Here is a 21,864-nt window from a genome sequence, read left to right as displayed (position 1 = left end):
TAATTTGTAGTTCAGATAATAGGCAGTTTAGTTTAATGGAAAAATAATTTCTGGTTCAAGTAGTCAGGGCTTGGTGAAGAAAGTATTCGGTACTGGAGTCAGGCCTGGATAATAGGGACAACTTAGTGGGAAAAGGCAGATTAGATCTAGGTAAGCATTATCAGAGGTCTGAAGATGGGAATGGTCAGATAAGGGTGTGTGTGTGTGTGTGTGTGTGTGTGTGTGTGTGTGTGTGTGTGTGTGTGTGTGTGTCTTGTCCTGGGGGCTTGGAGATGAGGACAGGGAAGAGGTGGAGAGGTGATCAATTGTCCTCTGTTGTTGTTCAGTGGAGGCAGTCAATCAATAGGTGGAGAAGTTATCAATTGTCCTCTGTTGTTGCTCAGTGGAGGCAGTCAATCAATAGGTTTCTGGATCTCTCCCTGAGTTTCCCAGGAATCAACAGCGTAGGGAATGGAGGCTTGATATCTCATCCCTTGATTTCTTCTCAAACGACATAAATTCAGATTTCTTTGTGATGTTGAGCTGTGTGGGAAGAGCAGTTGTTGGCCAATGAGATCTCAGATCATTATTAATGATGCCCCAAACTATTTCCAAATTCCTGAGTTTAAAATTGTCTGAGTGGTTGGAAAAATTACTCATAAGCTTTTTTTCTGGGCATGGTATTTAAGTCCTTAGGAGTTATTTGTGGTTCTTACAGTTTAAAGAATTTGTTCAGTCAAAAGTAGAATTTAGACTTAGGTCTTTCAGATGCCAAGCCAGAATTCTACCCATCTTGATGCAAAATCACCACCCTCACCACCACCACTACCACCACCACCACCACCATACTTAACCCTCACATTGCTTTGAAGTTTCCAAAGTATTTTATATGCATGATCTTATGAGATTCACAACCACCTTTTGAGAGTAAGTACTATGAAAAGCATTGCAATAGGAGTTAGAAGTCCTCTTTTCAGTCCTGAAGCGATTTGCTGTGTTACCCTCGGTAAATCATATACTTTCTCTGAGTCATGATCTCTTGACTTACAAAGTAAAAGATCTGGATTGTTGTTTAGTCATTTTTCAGTTGTATCCAACTCTTTATGACCCTTTTTGGAGTTTTCTTGGCAAAGATGACAAAGTGGTTTGCCATTTCCTTCTCCAGGTTTTTTTTTTTTTTAACAGATAAGAAAACTGAAACAGGGTTAAATGACTTGCCCAGCTAGTGTCTGAGATCAGATTTGACCTCAGGCCTTCCTGACTCTCTCCACTGTGCCACCAGTCTCTAAAGGCCCCTTCTAGATCTAACATGTGTTTCTATGTTCTTTGGTCTCTTCCAGTACTGTGACATTTGGTGTTCTGCATTTTTATATCCCTTCCAGCTTTAAGCAGCTGTATTCTACAGTTCCTTCTGGTGTTGATTTTCTATGATTCTAAATATTGTACTGGTTCACAAAAGAGAGGGATGGTTGTGGGCTCCAGTGGTTTGAGGTGGGGGGAAGTTTGATGGAGGCAGGAGCTACAACATATCCATCAGGAGACACTGAGATTAGCCAGAGAACAACACACCCCAGCTATAGATCTCGATAAGCCCTGGAAGCAGCGTGCTTCTTGTTTCCACCTGTTATCTCAGGATGCGCACCTGTGCACTGGGGGCTTCAGAGACAGACACATCATTCGATCCCTTTCCAGACTCACCACAGGGGCACAGAGAAGCTTCAAATCCCATGAGGGTAGGAAAAAATTCATAAAGGTCACTCCATTGTTTCCCCAGAAACGGCATGCTCTGAAAATGCCAACCAGCTACTGGTGCCACAAGCCAAATGAAGCCAGGATGAATTTTTGCAGTTGTTGCTGTTTTTCATCCAGACCTGTGATAAGTTTACTATGATTGGAAGATAATGGAAAGCAAAGAATAGAGTTGTTTTTGTAGCCTAGGGATGTGATGAGTGCCTTATCTAAACTTTGTTTTCTCCCTCTCCTGCTCTTGTCCCAGCCTGGCTCTGGGCTCTGTACATAGGAGACACTTAGTACATGTTTGTTAAATGCAATTAAGTCCTAACATCTAGCAGGCAGGATCACAAAATAATTTCTAAAATTTGGCACCTGGGTTTCATATTGTGTTCATCTCATTGCAGCCTCTTCTAGGTATGTAGTCCAAATGCTGGCTAATTGTACCCATCAAGAGATACCTTCTGGTGGAATTCTGATCACTCCAGCTAGAGCAATCTCTTTCTCTTCAAATCTCTTGGAAAACTTTGAATCTCTCTCTTATGCTGATCACATCCTATCTAGTATCATAATTATTTCTGTACCTGTTTTATCTTACTATTAGATTATAAGTTTCTTGAGAGCTGCCATGATGTCATTTTTGGGGGGTTGTATCTATAATCTCTATCTTATTTTTAGATAGTGCATATTTATCAAATACAATTGAAAATATGTCATAATAATGCCAATTTAAGAAAATAGCTATTTTTTTGTTGTCTCCCTAGCACCTCACATTTATATAATGTTTAAAAGTTCATAAAATATTTCCTTAATTACCAGATGATGTAGGTAGTGCAAGTATGATTAAATGACTTCCATATTTCTAGAGGCATCATCAGAATCAAGATTTAAAGCCACACCTCCTGACTCTAAACTTATTGCTGTTTCTAGTATATTATGCTTTAATGGTGAGCATTCAGGTTTGTTGAATCAAATCTGAATTGAATTGAATGAATGATACTTTACATTTATATAGAGAAACTTGCTAAAGATTTGCTTTTTTTCTGGTTACTGTTTTATCTCTTAGCACTCCACTGCCCCCAGTCCATGTTTACAAAGAAGAAAAAAAGCAATAAATAGGAAGGAATATGATCAACAGTAGTGCTTTATAACTGAAGGAGTCTTATTTCATTGTGTTGCCCCTTCTCTCTTTCCTGTGCCCAAATCCATATCACTGGGTCTTAGTTCTTCTTTTGACTTTTAATTCCTGCTTTAGTCAGTCAATCAATAAACATTTATTAAGCACCTACTATGTACCAGACACCGTTCTGAGTGCTTTAGGATCAAGCCTCCAAAGTAGAAATTTGCCACTATTTCCTCTCCAGTCTTGTCCTCTCTCCTTGTTTAGATTGACTATATTTCTACACCAAACTATAATATGTGTGTGTTTCAACCCTCTTTTGTCTGATTCAGATAAGAGTGAAGTTCATCTCTTGTGTCTGCTCTGTTCAACCCTCCTTCCATGTTTATATACTCTTCTTTTGAAATCCAATTATAAAAAATATTAAGTTGCACCTCATTTTCCTCCTTTCTACTCTACTGTATTCCTTTTATATCCTTTCCTCTCTTTCCACTCTTAAAATCATAAGAACAGAATGAATTTACTACCATTTCTTTTGTTTTCCTTATTATTATTGTTATCATTTATTAATTATTATCTTAACTGTTATTAATCCTCAATGTCTTTTGAAACATTAAGGTTCTGAAGGGACACTCTTTTGTTCTACCTCTATTAAAATGGTAGCATTTTACTATCATACAGCTCCTTCCAATTGCTCAATCAGATTTCCCTTTCTAGGTTTCTTTTCACTCATGTTTGAATTTCGAGGTTTCTACTCAGCTCAGGTGTTTTCAAAAAGAATGCTTGAAGTTTTCTATTACATTAAATTTTCATTTTTTTTCCTCTGTGGATTATGCTTAGCATTTCAGAGTAAGTTATTTTTCCTTTTAAGCCTGTAACTTTTGCCTTTTAGAATGTTGTATTCCAAGATCTCTTCTTGTTTATGGTAGAAGCTGCCAGATCTTATGCAATTCTGACTAATTGCTTGATTCTTGAACTCTTTCTGACTGCTTGAAGTATTATACAGTAGTATTATAATACAGTATAATACTATATTATTCAGTATTATACTGAAGTATTGAATAACCAAGCTTTTAATCAAATGTGATGGGGCTAGGGGCTGTTTATTGGAAATACTTAGGGTTTCTTTTTTAATTTTCTTTTTTCCTCAATTTTTTAACCAGTATTTAATGTGAGAGTATTTTACATGTTTATAGATCTGCATTTAAAGCATGGAGGACCTCTGGGGAAGAAAGGAACATGATTTAAAACATACCTTCTTATATTATTGCTTCTCATTTATAATCTTTAACACCAGCCTTAGACTTCACAATCAAGTTCTACATAGGAACTGGATTTCTATAATATATCAAAATGTTATGAAATCACCCTGATTGGTATAGGGTTAATAATCTTGAAGGGATAAAAGTTTGAGTTTTAGAAATTTTTTTTCCAGAAATTCTGTTTTCTTAATGTTAAGCATAGACATATAATAATACTATTAAGGACCACAGAATAGAGAATTGGGTGCTATATCTTTTATTATTATTTGTTCATTTTAGATGTCTTTCTTTTTTAAACATATTTTCACATTAGTGATGTTGCAAGTAAGAATTAGAACCAATAGGAAGAACTACCAGAAAGAGGAAACAAAACACAACAGAAGAAAAAAATAGCAAATAGTGTGCTTCTATCTGCATTCAAACTCCATAGTTATTTCTTTGGATGTGGTTAGCATTTTACATCACAAGGCCTTTAGAGATGTCTTAGATCCTTGTATTGCTGGGAAGGGTTAAGTTTATCAATATTAGTCATTGCACAACATGGCTGTTACTGTGGACAACGTTCTCCTGGTTCTGCTCACTTCACTCAGCATCAAACCATACAAGTCTTTCCAAGTTTTTCTGAAGTCATCCTGTTCATCATTTCTTATGTTTGAGGATTTCCCAAGGAAGTCCTTTTGTCCTTCTGCCTCTGGATATAGAGCCTTGAAGGCTACAGGTGTCTCTGGCCCCTTTTCCTATTGCCCATAAGTTTCTAGCTAACGTGTGTGTGTGTGTGTGTGTGTGTGTGTGTGTGTGTGTACACAGGTCTAATATGAATGAAGGTATTTACTGTAGTTTCTCAAATTGGATTTATAGATCATTATTCTGTCTGGCACCATTTTAAATATTTTTCCCCATTAGAACAATCATGTGAAAGGTAGGCTACATGCTTCTGTTTAGATAGTCATTTTAGTCAGAAATCACCAAATTCTAATGTATCACACTTATTTGGGTTGAACAAGTCAGGGCAAAGGGTACTATTTGAAACTCAGAAGAAGAGAGGCATTGTGGATAAGTTAAACACACACATACACACACACACACACACACACACACACACACACACCCTAAAACCCTGGACTAAGTCTAAGGAGACCAAAGTTTTAACCTCAGGTCTAACTCAATATTTGTTTAATCTCAGTCAAGTCACTTAATCTCTTGGCTAATAGTATTTGAATTATCTACTTCATATGCGGTATTATTTTTAAACTACTTTCTTATGCCTTATAAAGTTGTAGGAACATGAGATATAATTTTTAATCCTCATGTGCTTTTAAGATTATTCAACTTCTAAGAGTCAGATAGTTCTTTTGGTTTTTTTGTTTTGTTTTGTTTTATTTTGTTTTGTTTGTTTTTTTTTTTCCCCAGTCCAGTCCAGTTACTTTCCCCAACTTTATCTTTTATGAGCCTTTGGGGCTTCCTCACACAATACCTTCAGGTGCTAAGATGGTTAAGTCCAAATGAAATGGTTTCATTATAATTTCTGGTCACTATTTTCACTAATGACATACAAGCAGCGCCATTTACTTTAAATCTGCTTGTTATACTCACTCTGATTTCATCTGCAAATGTTCTTGGAAAAGATAGGTTCAGCTGAAGCCCACAGGAATTTGGGTGTTTCCCTTGACTTTTGTTCTTATTTGCTGAAGGTCTGGTTGACTATAGTGACTGCCATGTTTAGCTAGAACCTTCCTATTTTTAAGATACAATCAGTTATACTGTTTGTGATGTCTTTCAGAGCTCACTACTTTTAGCACCCTGTAAGGAAGGATTCCTAATTTCTATATATAGGGCTTTTTTGTTGTGTTTCATTTCTTGGTCTTCAACCATATATTCCAACATAATTGTCACTAACCTCAATCTTTCATTTGGTTGCAAATACTTTTTATCTATTGATTTAATTTATATAAAGAATATCCATTATGGAGATTGCTAAGTTCCTTTAACCCTGTCAATTGGTTAGTTGTTAAAGGACAATATATACACATTCACACATTAAGGGTACTGACAGTTAAAATAATGTTTTCATATGGTCTAAAAATGCTTCAATCCTCAATACACACAGTAAATATCAATTGGTTCATATGGGCAATATTCCTGATGACCAATTCTGATCATAAAAGTCCTTTGCTCAAAAGCCTTTGATGCCTTCCATCACAAACTCTTTAGTCTGGTATTCAAATCCCTCCATATTCTGTCTCCAACTTATCTTTCAAGCTTATTTCATTCCTCTTCCCTTCAAATACTTTATTCATTATTTATTATCTAAAACTCCTCATAGTTTGATGTACTTGCTTATTCCATCCCCTATTCCTGCAATCAATGTCCCTTTCTCCAAGCCCCAATCTTTCAAGACCCAGATGAGGTGACACCATTTGTATGAAGCTTTTTGATAATCCCATTCTATCCCATCCACTGAGCTTCCAATTTTATTACAGTTCCAAATCTTCCCTACTAGAATATGTCTCCCTCCATGGCAGAGTCAATTTCTTAACCACCTTTTTCTCTCACAGATTGTTTGTGGTAATCACTCCCATTTCTGCAAGGTTTTCTTCATAATAACTGGCCTGGTCAAGTCATAGTCATTTGGAGTTTGCTGATAACGTCATTATATACTTAGAAAATCTGCAAAGAAATGATTAAGACAATGGCTTTGTTAAATTCAATAGCATAACTTGTTAGAAACAGCAGAATTCAGGAGGAAATAATAGAAAAGGAAGTCCTGTTCAAAGAAACTGTGAAAATGCTTGAAATGTCTGAGTCAATCAATGCAAATTTAAGATCTAGTCTAGTGATACAATTACAAATCAATCTTTAATGAAATAGAGAATTACTTAAATAACAGGAAGGATATTCAGTGCTAATGGCTGGACCATGCCAATATAATAATAATGACAATCTTTTAATGATAATAACAACAGTAATTGTGACCCAAGGAAGTCAGAGAGTCATAAATCTGTAGTTGGAATGGACCTAATCTAGCCCAGCAATGTCAAACTGAAATAGAAACAGGCCACTAAAGTATAGGTAAGGATCCCGGGGTGGGGGGGGGCCACATATTGACTTAGAAAAACACACTACTATCTATGTTATATTGTATTTTTATTTATTTTCTTAAATATTTCTCAATTATATTTCAGTCTGGTTTCAGGGCATTCAAGCATACTATGGGTAGTAATCTGACACCTCTGATTTAGCCTATCCTTCTCATTTTACGGTTGAGGAAACTGAGGCCCAGAAATGGAAAGGAATATGTCCACGCATATACAAATACTTAAGTGGCAGATGTGAAATTTGAACCCAGATCCTTTGACTCCAGAACCAATGCTTTTTCAATTGTTCAACATTTCCAAAGGTTCTGTTTGATGACCTTTGAGCACCCATGGAGCTCTAAATCCTATGTTCCTACTTGTTGAATAGGATTGAATTTGAGTTTGCAGAGAACATATGGCCCACTCTCAGGTCATATTTGTGTGTTTTAGAGAAAGTTTCAACTTCAATTCATTAGGAAACTTTGCTCAGCTCTGATTTTCTTCTACCTACACTCTTATATCACTTAAGGGGAAGAAATGGGAGGTTCAGCACTCATCAATTAAGTCAGCAAGTGAAAACCTGAAGTGATAATCTTCCTGTCTGGCACAGTATCACCTGCACTAAACACTTCATTTTCCATGTAGTAGCTTCACACTGTGTCCTCTACATCTTTCCAATTGGGTGAGATGGAGAGATGAAAGAATTGAAATGTACCTTCCAAATCCAAGTCCCCAGCCCTAAATCCTAAAGCCATCCCATCCTTCCTTTTCCAGATGTTAAAAAGGAAGCTAATTAGCCTCCATGTAATCCTCACCCTGATCAGTGGCATGCCTGCTTAATTGTGACGCTGCCCAAGATCTGATTTTTGATTCTCTGCAAGCCCTTTCAGGGACACCAACAATGGATTTCTCAGGAGTGAGTCTGTTATTAATCATTATCAATAGTGCCCTAGGTTATATCCGAGAGCTTATCACCCTACTTAGGATGGGCAATTGTTTTTTTCTAGCTTGCATTTCACTGGCTACCCCAACAACCTCATATGGCTTCTTCCCTGGGCTGTGCCTGCTTGATGAAACTGACATCATTTAATCATTTAATTAAATCAATCATTTAAAAATATTTTATTCTGTATATGCTATGTACTAATAACAACTTATGTTTCTAGAGTGCTTTATATTTTACAAAGTTCTTTCCTCATGATACCTTTGCAAGCTATATAGGTTTTATGAATGTATTTTATAGATGAAGAAATCAAGGCCAAGGGAAATTAAGTGACTTAGAAGCAGCTGGGTGATGCAGTGGCTAGAGATCTGGGCATGAAGTCAGGAAGATGTGCATTCAAATTTAGCCTCAGACTCTAATTAGTTGTGTAACCCTGACAAGTCACTTAACCTCAGTTTCCTCAATTAAAAATAGGGATAATAATTACACATACCCTACCCTCCCAGAGCTGTTGTGAAGATCAAATCAGACTATTACCCATAATATTTGAAGGCACTTAGCACAGTGACTAGCACATAGTAGGAGCTTAATAAATCCTTATTTTCCTCCCCCTCCCTCTTAAATGAGGATATTCTGATATTGTCTTCATTTGTGTGTGTGTGTGTGTGTGTGAGAGAGAGAGAGAGAGAGAGAGAGAGAGAGAGAGAGAAAGAGAGAGAGAGAGATGGATTCCTTTGGCCATTTGGTGAAGCCTGTGGACCCCTTCTCTGAATGACTTTTTAAAAATATACCAAATACATTGGATTGAAAAGGAGCCCAATTATTTTGAAATAATCATCAAAATTTTTTTCCCCAAAATCAAGTTCATGAACCCTAGATTAATAACCCCATGAGTCATTGCTAGCATCTGAGTTTTTCTTCACTTTGTCTGGAATGCCTAGGTCAGATGTCACAGAACCTAGCAGTCTGCAATGATGAGCACCTTGATTTTTCTCTCTGTTGAAAAAGCCCCAGTTTCTGTAAGAAAGATCCCTTACTTTAAAGCTTGCCAACAGAATATACTTAAGCAATGAGGTACATGATGTGAGCCTTCGATCTTAATCATTTCTCTTATATGTAATCAAAGTTAGTTTCTATGGAATGCGGAACTGATTTCAGTCGGGGGCTTGGTAGGTTCACTGTTACTGATGCCTCAACAGTCGGAAATTGGCAATTACCTGTTGGTATTGTGTAGGAGGAAAAGATCGATAAGCTGTCTGCGTCATGATGTATAATTCCCCATTGTCTCTACACCCCATCTTTGTTCAGTTCAAAAAGCATCACTTTTCACTTTGCATTTCAAAGTGAAGGTTCCCTGAAAAGGAAACCAAAGGTTTAAAGGTGATTCTGGCCACAGAGACATTATTTTTTCAGTCAATGAAATCAGTGCTTGTTGCATAACAATTTAAAAAAGGACTTCACTTTGTCCATTTCTCTATGATAAAATTTGCTTTTTTGAATATGCTTTGGCTGACTGGATTGTTTTCCCATATTGTATTGTTATACCATACAGCATCTTACTTTACTCATCTGTATAATGGAGGTAATAGTACTTGGGCCTACCTGATATCATTAGCATCAAATGGGATAAGTGATATAAAATTCGGGATAAAACAAATCATTTGCAAGTATGTGTTAGATGGAGCAGGTAGGTGGTGCAGTAGATAGAGTGCCAGACCTAGAGTCAGGAAGACTCATCTTTCTGAGTTCAAACCCAGCTGCAGATACTTTCTAGCTGTGTGACTCTGGGAAAGTCAGTTAACCTTGTTTGCCTCGGTTTCCTCATCTGTAAAATGAATGGGAGGAGGAAATGGCAAACCACTCTAGTATCTTTGCCAAGAAAATCCCAAGTGGAGTCCCAAAAAGTCATACATGATCAAAATAAATGAACAACAACCAAATGTATTTATATATATGTGTATATATATGTTTACATATATGTATACATATGTGTATGAGTGTGTGTACACACACGTGTACATACACACACACACACACACACACACATATATATATATATATATATATATATAATGTATAAAAAGGCAGCAGGGCATAGTCTATATAGTCAGCTGGCAGTCAGGAAGACCTAACATCAAGTCTTACCTCTGATACCTGTTGGCTTTGTGGTCCTGGCCAAATCATGCTGCTCACATTAGAACAAATGCTAACCTGCATTGGTACAAGGGAGTTGTTCCCTATATCGTTGACATCATAGGCCTGATACCCTCCAAAAATGAGTGGAGTTAAAGCATAATTATATCATTTGAGCCCTAAAAAAATTCTGTGTGGTAAGCCATTCAAATGTTAGCATTCCCATTTAACAGATGAGGAAGGTGAGACTCAAAGAGTTTAAATGATGTCCAGGGCCATGGAGCCAGTGAGGGTCAGAACTGCCCTTGGAACTAAGCTTCAAATGCCCATTTCAGTTTATCATACTGACTTGAAACAAGAATAGATTATATATTGATAACCCTATGTGGTTTGCAAAAAAATTTCTTTGCAAGAAGCCAGTGAAGGTGATAGTCTATTGGTATACTGGTTTTACAGATGAGGAAAGCAAAGAAGGCTTTAGAAGATGAAGTCACTTTCCCAGGCCAAAGAGCGAATAAGTGACAACCAAGAATAAAGTCCAGTCTTGATTCCAAGTCTGGTTATGTTTGTTCATTTGTTTTTCACTTTGGCACATTTACCTTGAAAGGCAATCTGATCTCCCAAGACCTGTCCTTGGCTTACGCTGCATGTGCATAGCACACACGTATACATGCATATAGGCATATACATATATACACATATACATGTGTATATGTTTAAATAAAATCTAGGTTAGGTCACATTGATATTAATGTTAATAATTATATTAAATATCACTATATTATTATAATTACATATTATAATGTTAATCAATTTTTTCAGTAACAACAAATGAGTTGCTTATAAAATTTGCAAATAAAATGAAGCCTAGAGGGATAACTAATCCATTGGATGACAGCACCAGGAACCAAAAAGATTTTTTAACAAAGTATAATGATGGGCTGAATTTAATACTATGAAATTTAATAAAAAGACACGTAAAATCTAACATGAGTTTAAATGGTATAGCATTGAGCCAATCTGATGGACATCCTCCAAACTAAGGTTTTATAGCCAATGCAATGTTTCCCTGCCCTCCCAGGGGGTGGAAGGCACAGGTGTTATTATACCCAACAGACAAGTTTCTTTTCCATGTGTTAGCCAAACAATGATCAGACCCAGATGTGACATGGTTAACATTCATTTGTGTTTCTGTATTTTTAGGGCATGTCCACATAACTGACTTTAACATCGCCACTGTAATAAAAGGAGCAGAAAAGGCTTCCTCGATGGCTGGAACAAAGCCCTACATGGGTAAGTTTTACGATAAATTAGAAATTTAGTATACAGTAGGCACTTAATAAATGCTTATTGACTAACTGAGAAAGGTCTTTACTTAGGTTTTAGAACATAGAATATTAGATCTGAAAGGAAACTTAAAACACAAAATATTACAGCTGGAAGGTACCCCAGGACATACAATTGGAAGAGACCTTGTGGTCTGCTTGTTTCAGTTGTGTCTGACTTTTTGTGACCTCATTTAGGGTTTTCTTGGTAGAGATACTGGAGTGGTTTGCCATGACCTTCTCCAGCTCATTTTACAGATGAGGAAACTGAGGCAAACAGGGTTAAGTGACTTACTCAGAGTCACATAGCTTGTAAGTGTCTAAAGTCAGATTTGAATTCAGGAAGGTAAGTCAGGAAGATAAGTCAGCCTCTTATTTTTAACAGGGATAGGGACTAGTTGAGGATTGGATCTCTGACTTCATTGGTATTGGGAACTCTTGGAAGAAATAATTCTTTCTACCAATGTAGCCTTTAAAAGCTACCTAGAGAACTGGAAGGTGACTTGTCCAAAGTCAAACACACACAGTCATAGGAAATACTTGAATTCAGCTTTTCCTCACTATTTGGAACTCATCCAGCTGTTCAACAAACATTACACTACATGCAATGGATTATATTAGACTCTACCTTGAAAACTGTCTTAAGAGTCATTTTACAATATACCTGCACACAACTGCATTATTTTTTTTAACACTAGATATATACCAAGAGAGTGTCCAGCTCTAAAAGCATTCAAAATCACTGTGTTAACCCAATGTTAAAGATGTTTGGAGATCAGGATATGTAGAGAATCGACACATTTTTCACTTTGTATATTAAATGACCACAAAAATAGTAGCTCACATTTTAATAACATTTTTCTCCAAAAAGTGCTATCAAGTAGGTATTGGAAATATTATCATCCCCATTTTACAGATGAGGAAACTGAGGCTCACAGTGATAAAAGACTTGCCCATAGTCACCTACCCAGTAAGTGCTTGAATTGGAACTTTGACTCCGAGGCCTGTGACTTTTTGTCTTCACTATCCCAGGCTTTATCATAGTTTTAAATCACTGTAATAAAATTTTTATTATTTTTTAAAATCAGGACTCAGTTCATGAAAATGGATTCTCACTCTTCTATCAACAAATCCCCCCAAACCCCAACCAATTAAGTGAAGTTAGACATATATAATTATAATTTTATCTTAAATTATAATCTTAAATTCTAACTTAAAATTAAATCTTAAATTATTTTATCTTAAAATTATTTTCTATTTGAATATTGATAGTAGATTAAGCATGCCAATATTATTACTTCTCTCCCTTTATTTATAAATTAAATAGATCTTAGAATGCAGAACACAGAATGATAAAGTTGAAAGAGACCTTAATGGGCAGCTTTTCTCCAAGATAAAAAACTACCTATAAGACATGAAATTATCTTTCCTTTTATGTAATTAATATATTCACTGTAAATATGAAATTGTGAAAAACAGATCTTGTTTCTCTTTCTGGTAATTCATTGAGTACAACTTATATTCGAGGCAGTATGGCATAGTAGATGGAGAGCCAATCTTGATTTCAGGAAGACCTGGGTTCAGGTACTACCTGGGACACATATTAAGTGTGACCCTGGCCAAATCACTCAGTTTCTCTGTGCTCTGGATAATTGGAGACTATGACTATAACTATAGCCTGTAAGACTATACATTATGGGAAGACTGTAAAAAGATTATAAGACTATAAATTATGGGAATTGCTAATCTACATTAGTGAAGAGGGAATTTGGGCACCAGGGAGTTCTTTATAAAACCACAAGTCCAGACCAAAATTTATCTTTTTTTCCTATCCCTCTTCTCTCTCCCCCACTCCCTCATTCCCTCTTCTTTCTTTCTGCATGTATTCTCAATTGAATTGTAAAATGTGCTTAATTTTGAATTATACATGTCAATAAAATTAATCTTTATAAGCATTAAATCCCTAGTATGTGCAGGGTAGAAGATTAGGTTTACAATAGATTATGTCACTAAATTTAAGTAAAATAACAATTGTATATACTATCATTACTATCATTCCCTCAAAATGGGACTTTCACAACTTCCATACAGTAGCATTTTTGAAAAGTACTTTCATGGGGCAGTTAGGTGGCGTAGTAGATAGAACACCAGCCCTGAGGTCAGGAAGACCTGAATTCAAATCCAGTCTCAGACTAAACACTTGACACTTACTAGCTGTATGACCCTGGGCAAGTCACTTAACCCTAATTGCCTAAAAATAAAAATAAAAATAAAAAATATAAATAAATAAAAAGTATTTTCAGAATATTTGAGAAAAGAACAATATTTTGAAATAAAATGCACGTTTATTATTTTGACATGTACTTTGTAATTGGGACAACAGTAAAAATATGCCATCAAATAAATTTCTGACCAGATTATCTTTCATAAATAGATAAGAATCTTTTATACTATCGTTGGTGTTGTTCTGTCGTCTCAGTTGTGTCCAATTCTTTGTGACCCTATTTGGAGTTTTCTTGGCAAAGATACTAGAGTAGTTTGCCATTTCCTTCTCCAACTCATTTTGCAGATGATGAAACTGAGGCAACAGGGTTAAGTGACTCACTCAAGGTCACACAGCTAGTAAGTTTCTAAGGCTGGATATGAACCCAGGAAAATGAATCTTTCTGATTCTGGGCCCAGCACTCTATCTATTGTACCATCTAGCTACTAGTATAATTTTTATTAATTTCCAAACAAATGTGCAGAAAAACTGGTTCTGAGGTCTTCGGAGTAATTTGTGTCTTATTTAGTTAAAAATTCTCTCTAAAATCTTTCAACTTTTAATGGAGCTAAAGATAAAATTTGTAAGCCTTAAGGTTTTGTTTTTTTTTTAACATATCCACCAAATCATCGGACTTCAGACCTAGAAGGACCTTGAAAGTCATTCATATAGTTCAAGGCCTACCTACAACATGAATCTCCTCCATCATAGCTCTGAGAAGTGGCCATCCAGTCTCTGCTTGAATATACCTCATGATGGAAAAGTCACTTTATCCCAAGACAGCCCATTTTACCACTGGGTTGCTCTCTTAGGAAGTTCTTCATCTTGAACTAACCTCTGACTCCCTGACTTCCTTCCGTCTGTCCTGGTTTTGCCCTCTGGAGCTTTGGAGAACAACATGGCAGCCTTCCAAAATTTGAAAAGTATTATCGTGTCTCCCTTAAACCTTCTCTTCTCCAGGCTAAACATTCCCAGTTCCTTCTCATGATCTTCATATGACATGATTCTTTAGTTCCTTCATTCTTCTGGTTTGTCTAAAAAACAAGTTTGGTTTTACAAAACCGTACCTAGCTCATTGATGCATTTGATCACCCAACAGGCCTCTTTTGAGATTATGAATTTCTCCAAAGAGTTCCATTCCCTAGTCATAATTCACTTCTTCAAAGACTCTTGCCAGGGCCATGGAAATCAGAGATAAGCAAGGAGCACGTCCCATTGCTCTGAACCTTTGGAGTAATTTATATTATATTGGTTCTCAGTTCTGTCAATTTGAATTCTGTTATCACAAGCTAATGTATTAATGTGGAATCAAATAAAACTGCTGCATTGGCCTGATAAGTCCTCTTCTAGTTAGGGAACTAAGGATACTGAAAAGCAATGCAAAACCTGCTTTGTTTTAGTTTGTAATCATGACTTGGCTGTTTACCATTAGGGATACTTACTGTACTGCATAGAGCAATAGTTTAATCACTTAATCAGTAAATAAAGAAGGTACTGGCCTTAATGAGGTCCAATACAAATGCAGAAATATAATGATGCAAAAATCTGAGAAAATTAATTCATGCTAAATGTACCAGATTAAACAAATTGGTAATGACAACCTGTGGAAGCTTGCCACAAGTCAGATTCAAAAGCACCAATCTAATGTCAGATATTTTATTTGTTGAAGTTGATTAACTTGAGTATGAATAGTTTCTAAGCAGATATGATTATCTGTATCATGGTTCACGGTAACTTTTCATTTTATTATTATTTTTGAGAACACTTCCAAACTTGTCTGGTCAAGAAATGGACTGATCTTTTCTTGCCACCTCCATACCATCTCTGATATAATATTAGACATATACATTTATAGAAAAATTCTCATCTCAAAGGATTTCAAAAAAATTTATGCTCCTAGAAAAACTAACCTTCTTTAAGGATCTGAAATCATGAATCCTGCTTAGGGAGGAAGTGGCCTTTCCCATTTTCATTGAACACTAATATGGGCAAATAGGATGGAAAGATGCCACTGGAGTGGGTAACACTCCAATACAAATCTTTCTATAAAAGTCTTGCCCTTCCCCTCTCCTCCTACCATATATGTCTGCAATCTATCCTTTGTATAGCTTGCCAAGTTGGTATTCTCTACAGTATAGATCAACCTATGTCATTCCCCTGTCAAAGACACTTAAAAAACTCCTTATTCCCTCTAGGATAAGACAACAGCAATACCACTACCACTAACAACAGTATTAATAAAACTAACATTTATATAGCACTTTAAGGTTTGCAAAGCACTTTACATATGGTATCTCACTTGATCCTCACAACAACCCTGGAGGTAGGTGCTATTATTATAAGGAAACTGAGACTGAGAGAGGATAAGTGTCTTGCCCAGGGTTACAGAGCTAACCAAATATATCTGAGGCGGGATTTGAACTCAGGTCTGACTCCAAGTCCGGAAGTTTATTCACCATGCCACCGCTTAGCATTCCTCTCACCAGCATTTTAAGCCCTTCCCAATGTTGCTCCAGCTTACCTGCCAGACTGATATCACATTATTTTCCTCACACTGTCAACGTTCTTGTCATTCCTCCTGTTCCCCATTTATAACATTTAATCTCCAGTTTACATACTTTTGCAAAATTGTGCCTGGAATGCTTTATCTCCTAATCTCCAAGCCTAGGAATCCCTAGATCCCTTTGAGGCTCAGCTCAAGAACCACTCCCAGAGTCTGACATATAGTAAGCATTTAATAAGATGCATTGAATTCAACGGATCTGAGCCACTCAATGCCCTGGAGGTCTTTTGGTACAGTCTATCCATCTGTAACCTCTCCCTTTTGCTATATGGACAGCCCTTTTCTTTTTTTCTGGTTGGGTTTACCCTGAATGATATCATAGCTAGCAAGAAGTTTGTCTTTCTTTCTTTCTTTCTTTCTTTCTTTCTTTCTTTCTTTCTTTCTTTTTTCTTTCTTTCTTTCTTTCTCTTTCTCTCTCTTTTTTTCTTGCAAGAAGTTTCCCATGTATCTTTTATAATATGATAATAATAATAGCTGGCATTTATATATTGCTAGAAGGTTTTCAAAGTACTTTACAATTATCTCATTTTATCCTAACAGCAACCCTGGAAGGTAGGTATGATTATTAGTTACATTTTATAGATGAGAAAACTGAAGCTGAGAGAGATTAAGTGATTGGCTTAGTCACACAGCTAGTATCTGAGTTTGGATTTGAACTCAGATCTCCTTGCCTTCAAGTCTAACCACTGCCTTTTCTTTAAACTTTGGTTCACCTGAAGCATCCAGCCCTATTTTATGTGAATCAGGTAAATAAATTCAAATTATTTTGGAAAGACACAAGCTTGGGGATAGTAGAGAACACCAAGGTATATCCCCTGCCCACAAGAAGCTTACGATTGGATAGGGGGCAGAAAACACGCACACAGATAATGCTGTGTATGAAAAGGGCCAAATGAGAGTTGGAGACTGTAAATGCTACAGACAATCAGAGAAATGACCTCCTTGTGGGTTTTAGGGAGCAGGAGAGATTTCTTTGTGGAGCTGAGACTCACTGTGATTCTCAGGAATTGGGGAGGAAGGAAGTAAAGGGCACTCAAGGTCGAGTAAATGGTGTGAAAAAATCAGGGAGGTAGGAACTCACAAAACAATTTCAAGAAAAGTGAGCAAGGTACCTTGACTAGAATGGAGGATGAGGGAAAGATATGTCTAGAAAGGTACTCTTGGGGCCAGATCAGTGAGAACATTGAGTGCCATGCAGAGGAAGCTTCAGACCCTAGGATCATGCCAGAGCTGAAGGAAAGTTACAAAAGAGAAAATTTCTTGGGAGCACCAACATGAACCAATGCAGATTTAAGTGACTTCAAGCTCTGCACTCTAACCACTATGAGATTTAGCATCTGAGGTCATAAATTTGACAGATTGGGTGGGGATGAGTAGGTAAACTTGAACAGTTCCAACTTCCAGGGCAATGGAAGCCACCTTCTGGAAGCTACTGAATAGAATTCTAGGTACTATAAATGGCACCTGGATCACAGAGGCAGCACCAGACCCCACCCTGTGCTGTAGATATACAAAGAAATGTCTCATTGTTATCATTACTTTTAATGAAATTATCCATTTTTATGATTTTATCCTTAATATCCACCAATTTTGAGGATTAAGTTAGTCTTCAACTATTTTTAATTGTTTAAGTGGTGACTACTTATTGAGTATAATTTTGTTAAATTGTGATCTATAAAAACAACAACAACAACAACAAAGATATGGACCATGTCAGTGTTGCTAGAGGTCTGAAAATATTCAAGGAAAAACTTAGTTCCTGATTGAGTCTGTGGTTTTCTCGTATCCTCTTCCTTTGCATGTAACTGCTTACATGTTGATAATATATTCATATATTCAATTCTTCATATTAATCAGCCCTGGTGTGGAGGTTAACCAAACTCTGCATGGGCTCTGGGGACTTCACATGATCCTTTATCTGGGACACTTAAAAATTGCATATTCCATCTGTTATTTTAATTAATAAAAATCTGGCTCTATGCAAATACCTTTCCCTGGGCTGCCTGGAGAGTTTGCCCTCTGGGACTTTATCCACTCAATCATTAACTGAGCTGGTACATTTAATATTCTGTGAACTGCTGGTGGGGCCTTTGAACTAAAGAGCTCAAGAGACTGAAATCCACAAATCTGTCATTTGACACTCAGTATTCAATTGGCTGGGTGTAGGAAGATTCAAATTTGTGGAGGAAATATTCACATTTACGCACACCATCTTAACATCTTATCTTGTGGAGTATGGAATGCTCACCCACACTAGTGCACTTTGGAAATAAGTGAATTTAACACCTCAGCCCTCTCCTTCATAGGGTTTTGATATTGTAAAAAACTCTAGGGTTCATCTAAGAACTCCAAGAGATTAGAATTCTAATCCAAGAGATTAGAGAAGAGAAAAAGAAAGGTGAAAATGACCTGCCCATAATCATATAAGACGTGGTCACTAACTTGCCTCCTATGACTCACACTTTTCTGGTTTTTCTTCTTTGTTTCCTTTACAGGATAGTTCTCCTCTTCCCAATCCTTGACTATTGTCATTCCCCAAGATTCTGTCTTTGTTCCTTTTGTAGTCTCTCAAATAAGGAAACAGATAAGCATTTATTAAATGTCAGTTCTGTGCCAAGCAGTATGAGAGGAATGGGGGATAAAAAGACAAATACAAATAGTCCTGCCCTCGAGGAACTTAAGAGTCTAGTGAAAGAAGACAGCATATACATACATATATGTGTGTGTGTGTGGACTATTGTAGTAGATTTCTTCTGCCTTCTCCTCTCAAATCCACCCCCTTTTCCCACTCCAGTCCATCTTCCACTTGACTGTCAAATTGATCTCCCTTAAATGCCAGTTTGACCATATCACTCCCCTGTTCAGTAATCTCCAATGGCTCCCTATAATCTCTAGGATAAAATTAAAACCCTCTGTTTGGCTTTTAAACCTTCTATAACAGCTTCTTTCTGCCTTTCTGGCATTTCTACTTCTTGCTCCCCTCCGCCTGCCACAATACACATATTCTGCCATCCAGTGACACTGACTCCCTTGCCGTTCCTCAAGCATGACACTCTATCCACTGACTATTTTCACAAACTATCCTTCATGCTTAGAACTCTCTCCCTCCTCATCTGCCTTCTGGATCCCCTGGCTTCCTTCAGGCCTCAGCTAAAATCCCACCTTCTACAAAAAGCCTTTCTTAGCCCTGTTTAATGTTAGTGCCTTCCCTCGAGATTATCTCCAATTTTATCCTTTATTTAACTTGTTTGTACATTCTTTTTTTGCATGCTGTCTCTCCCATTAGAGTGTGAGTTCCTTGGGGGCAGGGACTGTCTTCTGCATTTAAATCTCCAGCACATAACACCGTGCCTGGCACATAGAAGGCACTTGATAACTGTTTATTGATTGACTGGCTGACTGGTCTTTCCATTTCGAGAATCTCCCACATCTAAGCTGTTACGGCCAAGTGGCTCCTGAGCTACTGAGGGTCCCAGAAACATGCAGCAGAGCTTTAACTCATAAAGGAACATTATGCCTTTCTTTGTATCCCCAGTACTTAGCACAGAGACTAGAAAATAGTGGACTGATTGACCGACTGATGAGGGAATGAGATCATCTCTAAAGTCCTTCTACTTCCCATGCTCTATGTACTGTAATCTAGGACATCACCCCACTTGGACGTCCTGTATGCAGAAGTACTTTCTTCCCCCTTTCCCTTTCTAACATACTTAGATTGATGACTTTTATTGCAGTGTTCCTAGTCAAGGATAAAACAAACCCAATAACATTTCAAATCCAACCTAGAGCTGAAGGATTTCAGGCTCAGCAGGTCTGGTCACTAAACAACACAGCAATCCTGTCACAGCAATCCCAGCTTTCAGTCATATTTTGAGAGCTAAATCAGGAAGCTCATAATGATCATCATTAGTGGGCTTGCTCTTTTTTTTTTTTAACAGTAAGTATTCTCAGTTTGGCAGTGTTTAGTGTAATACGTATAGTCCAACCAAGTTCATGTTGACATTTCCAAGGTGGGGGTGGAGGGAAGGGATGGAATTTGCTTTCTTTACACCAATGCATTTCTGAATAACTGATTACATGCCACCCCTCAGGCTTAATTCTTGCTTTCTATTTAAAACCTGTGCTGGCAGAATTACTCAACTACTCATGGCAATGTTTGGGACGACTTGAGAATTGATATCGGCATACCACTGGGCAGATGATGGCAGAGCTATGAGGGTTTCCACTGAGTTTGTACATAAGCTGCCAAGTTGGAGAGAACAGAAGTCAAAATCAACTTCCATATGTCCTTTAAAAATTATTATTAAATGGAGCTTTTGGTTAAATCTGAGAAGGCAATAGAATGTAGGCTCCTCTAAAGCAGGGGCCATTTCATTTGGGTTTGTTTATCCCTTAGAACTTAGCATAGAGTCAGTGCTTAATAAAGTGTTATTGAATAGTCTGGTTATGTGAAAAACAATTTTACTGGACTCCAGGAGATGCAGAGCCTCAGGGGTGTAGAATGGTCTAGGTCAGGGGAAGAAGGGTTCTGGAACTATGCCAAAGACTGTAGTCTGGCTTTCTCTCCAAATCCTACTAGGCTAACTAGTGGTCTGGTTTCTGCTGCCTTCCTCCAGCCTGGGAACCTTCCATGAAATTGTTGTGAATTAAAGGTGGTCTGGGAGAGCTCTGTTACTTAAATATCCATTGAGTGTCCCACACTACCCAACGTGTGGTGGGCCCAGAAAGTAGAACATGCTCAGATGCACAAGATATCTTGGGGAATAGAAGACCCGGGTCCAGTTTTAGTATGATGTTTACTAGTGTTAAGATGTTGGAGAAGTCATTTCACCCCTCTAGACTTCAATTTCTTCAACTCTAAAGTTGGGATAATAATTCTTGTACTGTGTGTACCCACAGAGTTGCTGTAAGTTGCAGAGTACTTTGTAAACTTTTAAAGGGAAATTGAAGTGTGAGCTCTCATTTTTATTCTCTGGACTTGGGTAGGATAGGAAAAAATACAGTGTAAATTCCCCTGGATCCACTGCTCCTTAGAGTTTGCTTTAAGTACTGGGCTTCCCATAAAAATTGTTATGATATAGACTTATAGGGAGTCAAAGCTGGAAGGGACTTTAGAACATAGAAAGTCAGAGCTAAAAGAGTGACTTCAGAACAGATTTGAAGGACCCTTAAAACACAGAATGTCATAGTAGGAAGGGATTTTAGTACAGAGGATATAATAGCTTGAAGGTGCCTTAGAACAGAGAATGTTAGAACTTGAGATGTAAGAGAACAAATAGCTGAATCTCTTAATTTTACAGAGGAGGAAATTGAGGCAGAGTTCCTTGTCCAAGGTCACATAGCTAGTAATGGTCAGACCTAGGACTATGACTGTTCTCCTGATTCTCAAACCAATGCACTTAGTTTGCAGTATATAATACTTTCTTCCTAGAATAAAGAAAACTGAAACTCACTCAAATTCTCCAAATATT

At 37.2% G+C, this 21,864-nt stretch overlaps 1 protein-coding gene across 1 annotated transcript in view; it reads left to right on the top strand.

The window, feature by feature from the left end:
* The window catches only part of STK32B (serine/threonine kinase 32B), a 264,794-nt gene that overhangs the window by 196,308 nt on the left and 46,622 nt on the right, over positions 1–21,864 (top strand). The window contains exon 4 of the mRNA XM_027836560.1: positions 11,446–11,535. Coding sequence (XP_027692361.1) covers positions 11,446–11,535 — 90 coding nt within the window. The remainder of the gene's footprint in view (positions 1–11,445; positions 11,536–21,864) is intronic.

Source organism: Vombatus ursinus, unplaced genomic scaffold (assembly GCF_900497805.2).
Source record: "Vombatus ursinus unplaced genomic scaffold, bare-nosed wombat genome assembly UNPS02014818.1, whole genome shotgun sequence".
NCBI lineage: Eukaryota > Metazoa > Chordata > Mammalia > Diprotodontia > Vombatidae > Vombatus > Vombatus ursinus.
Note: the sequence above shows the minus strand (reverse complement) of the source record. Positions and strands in the feature narration are given on the sequence as shown.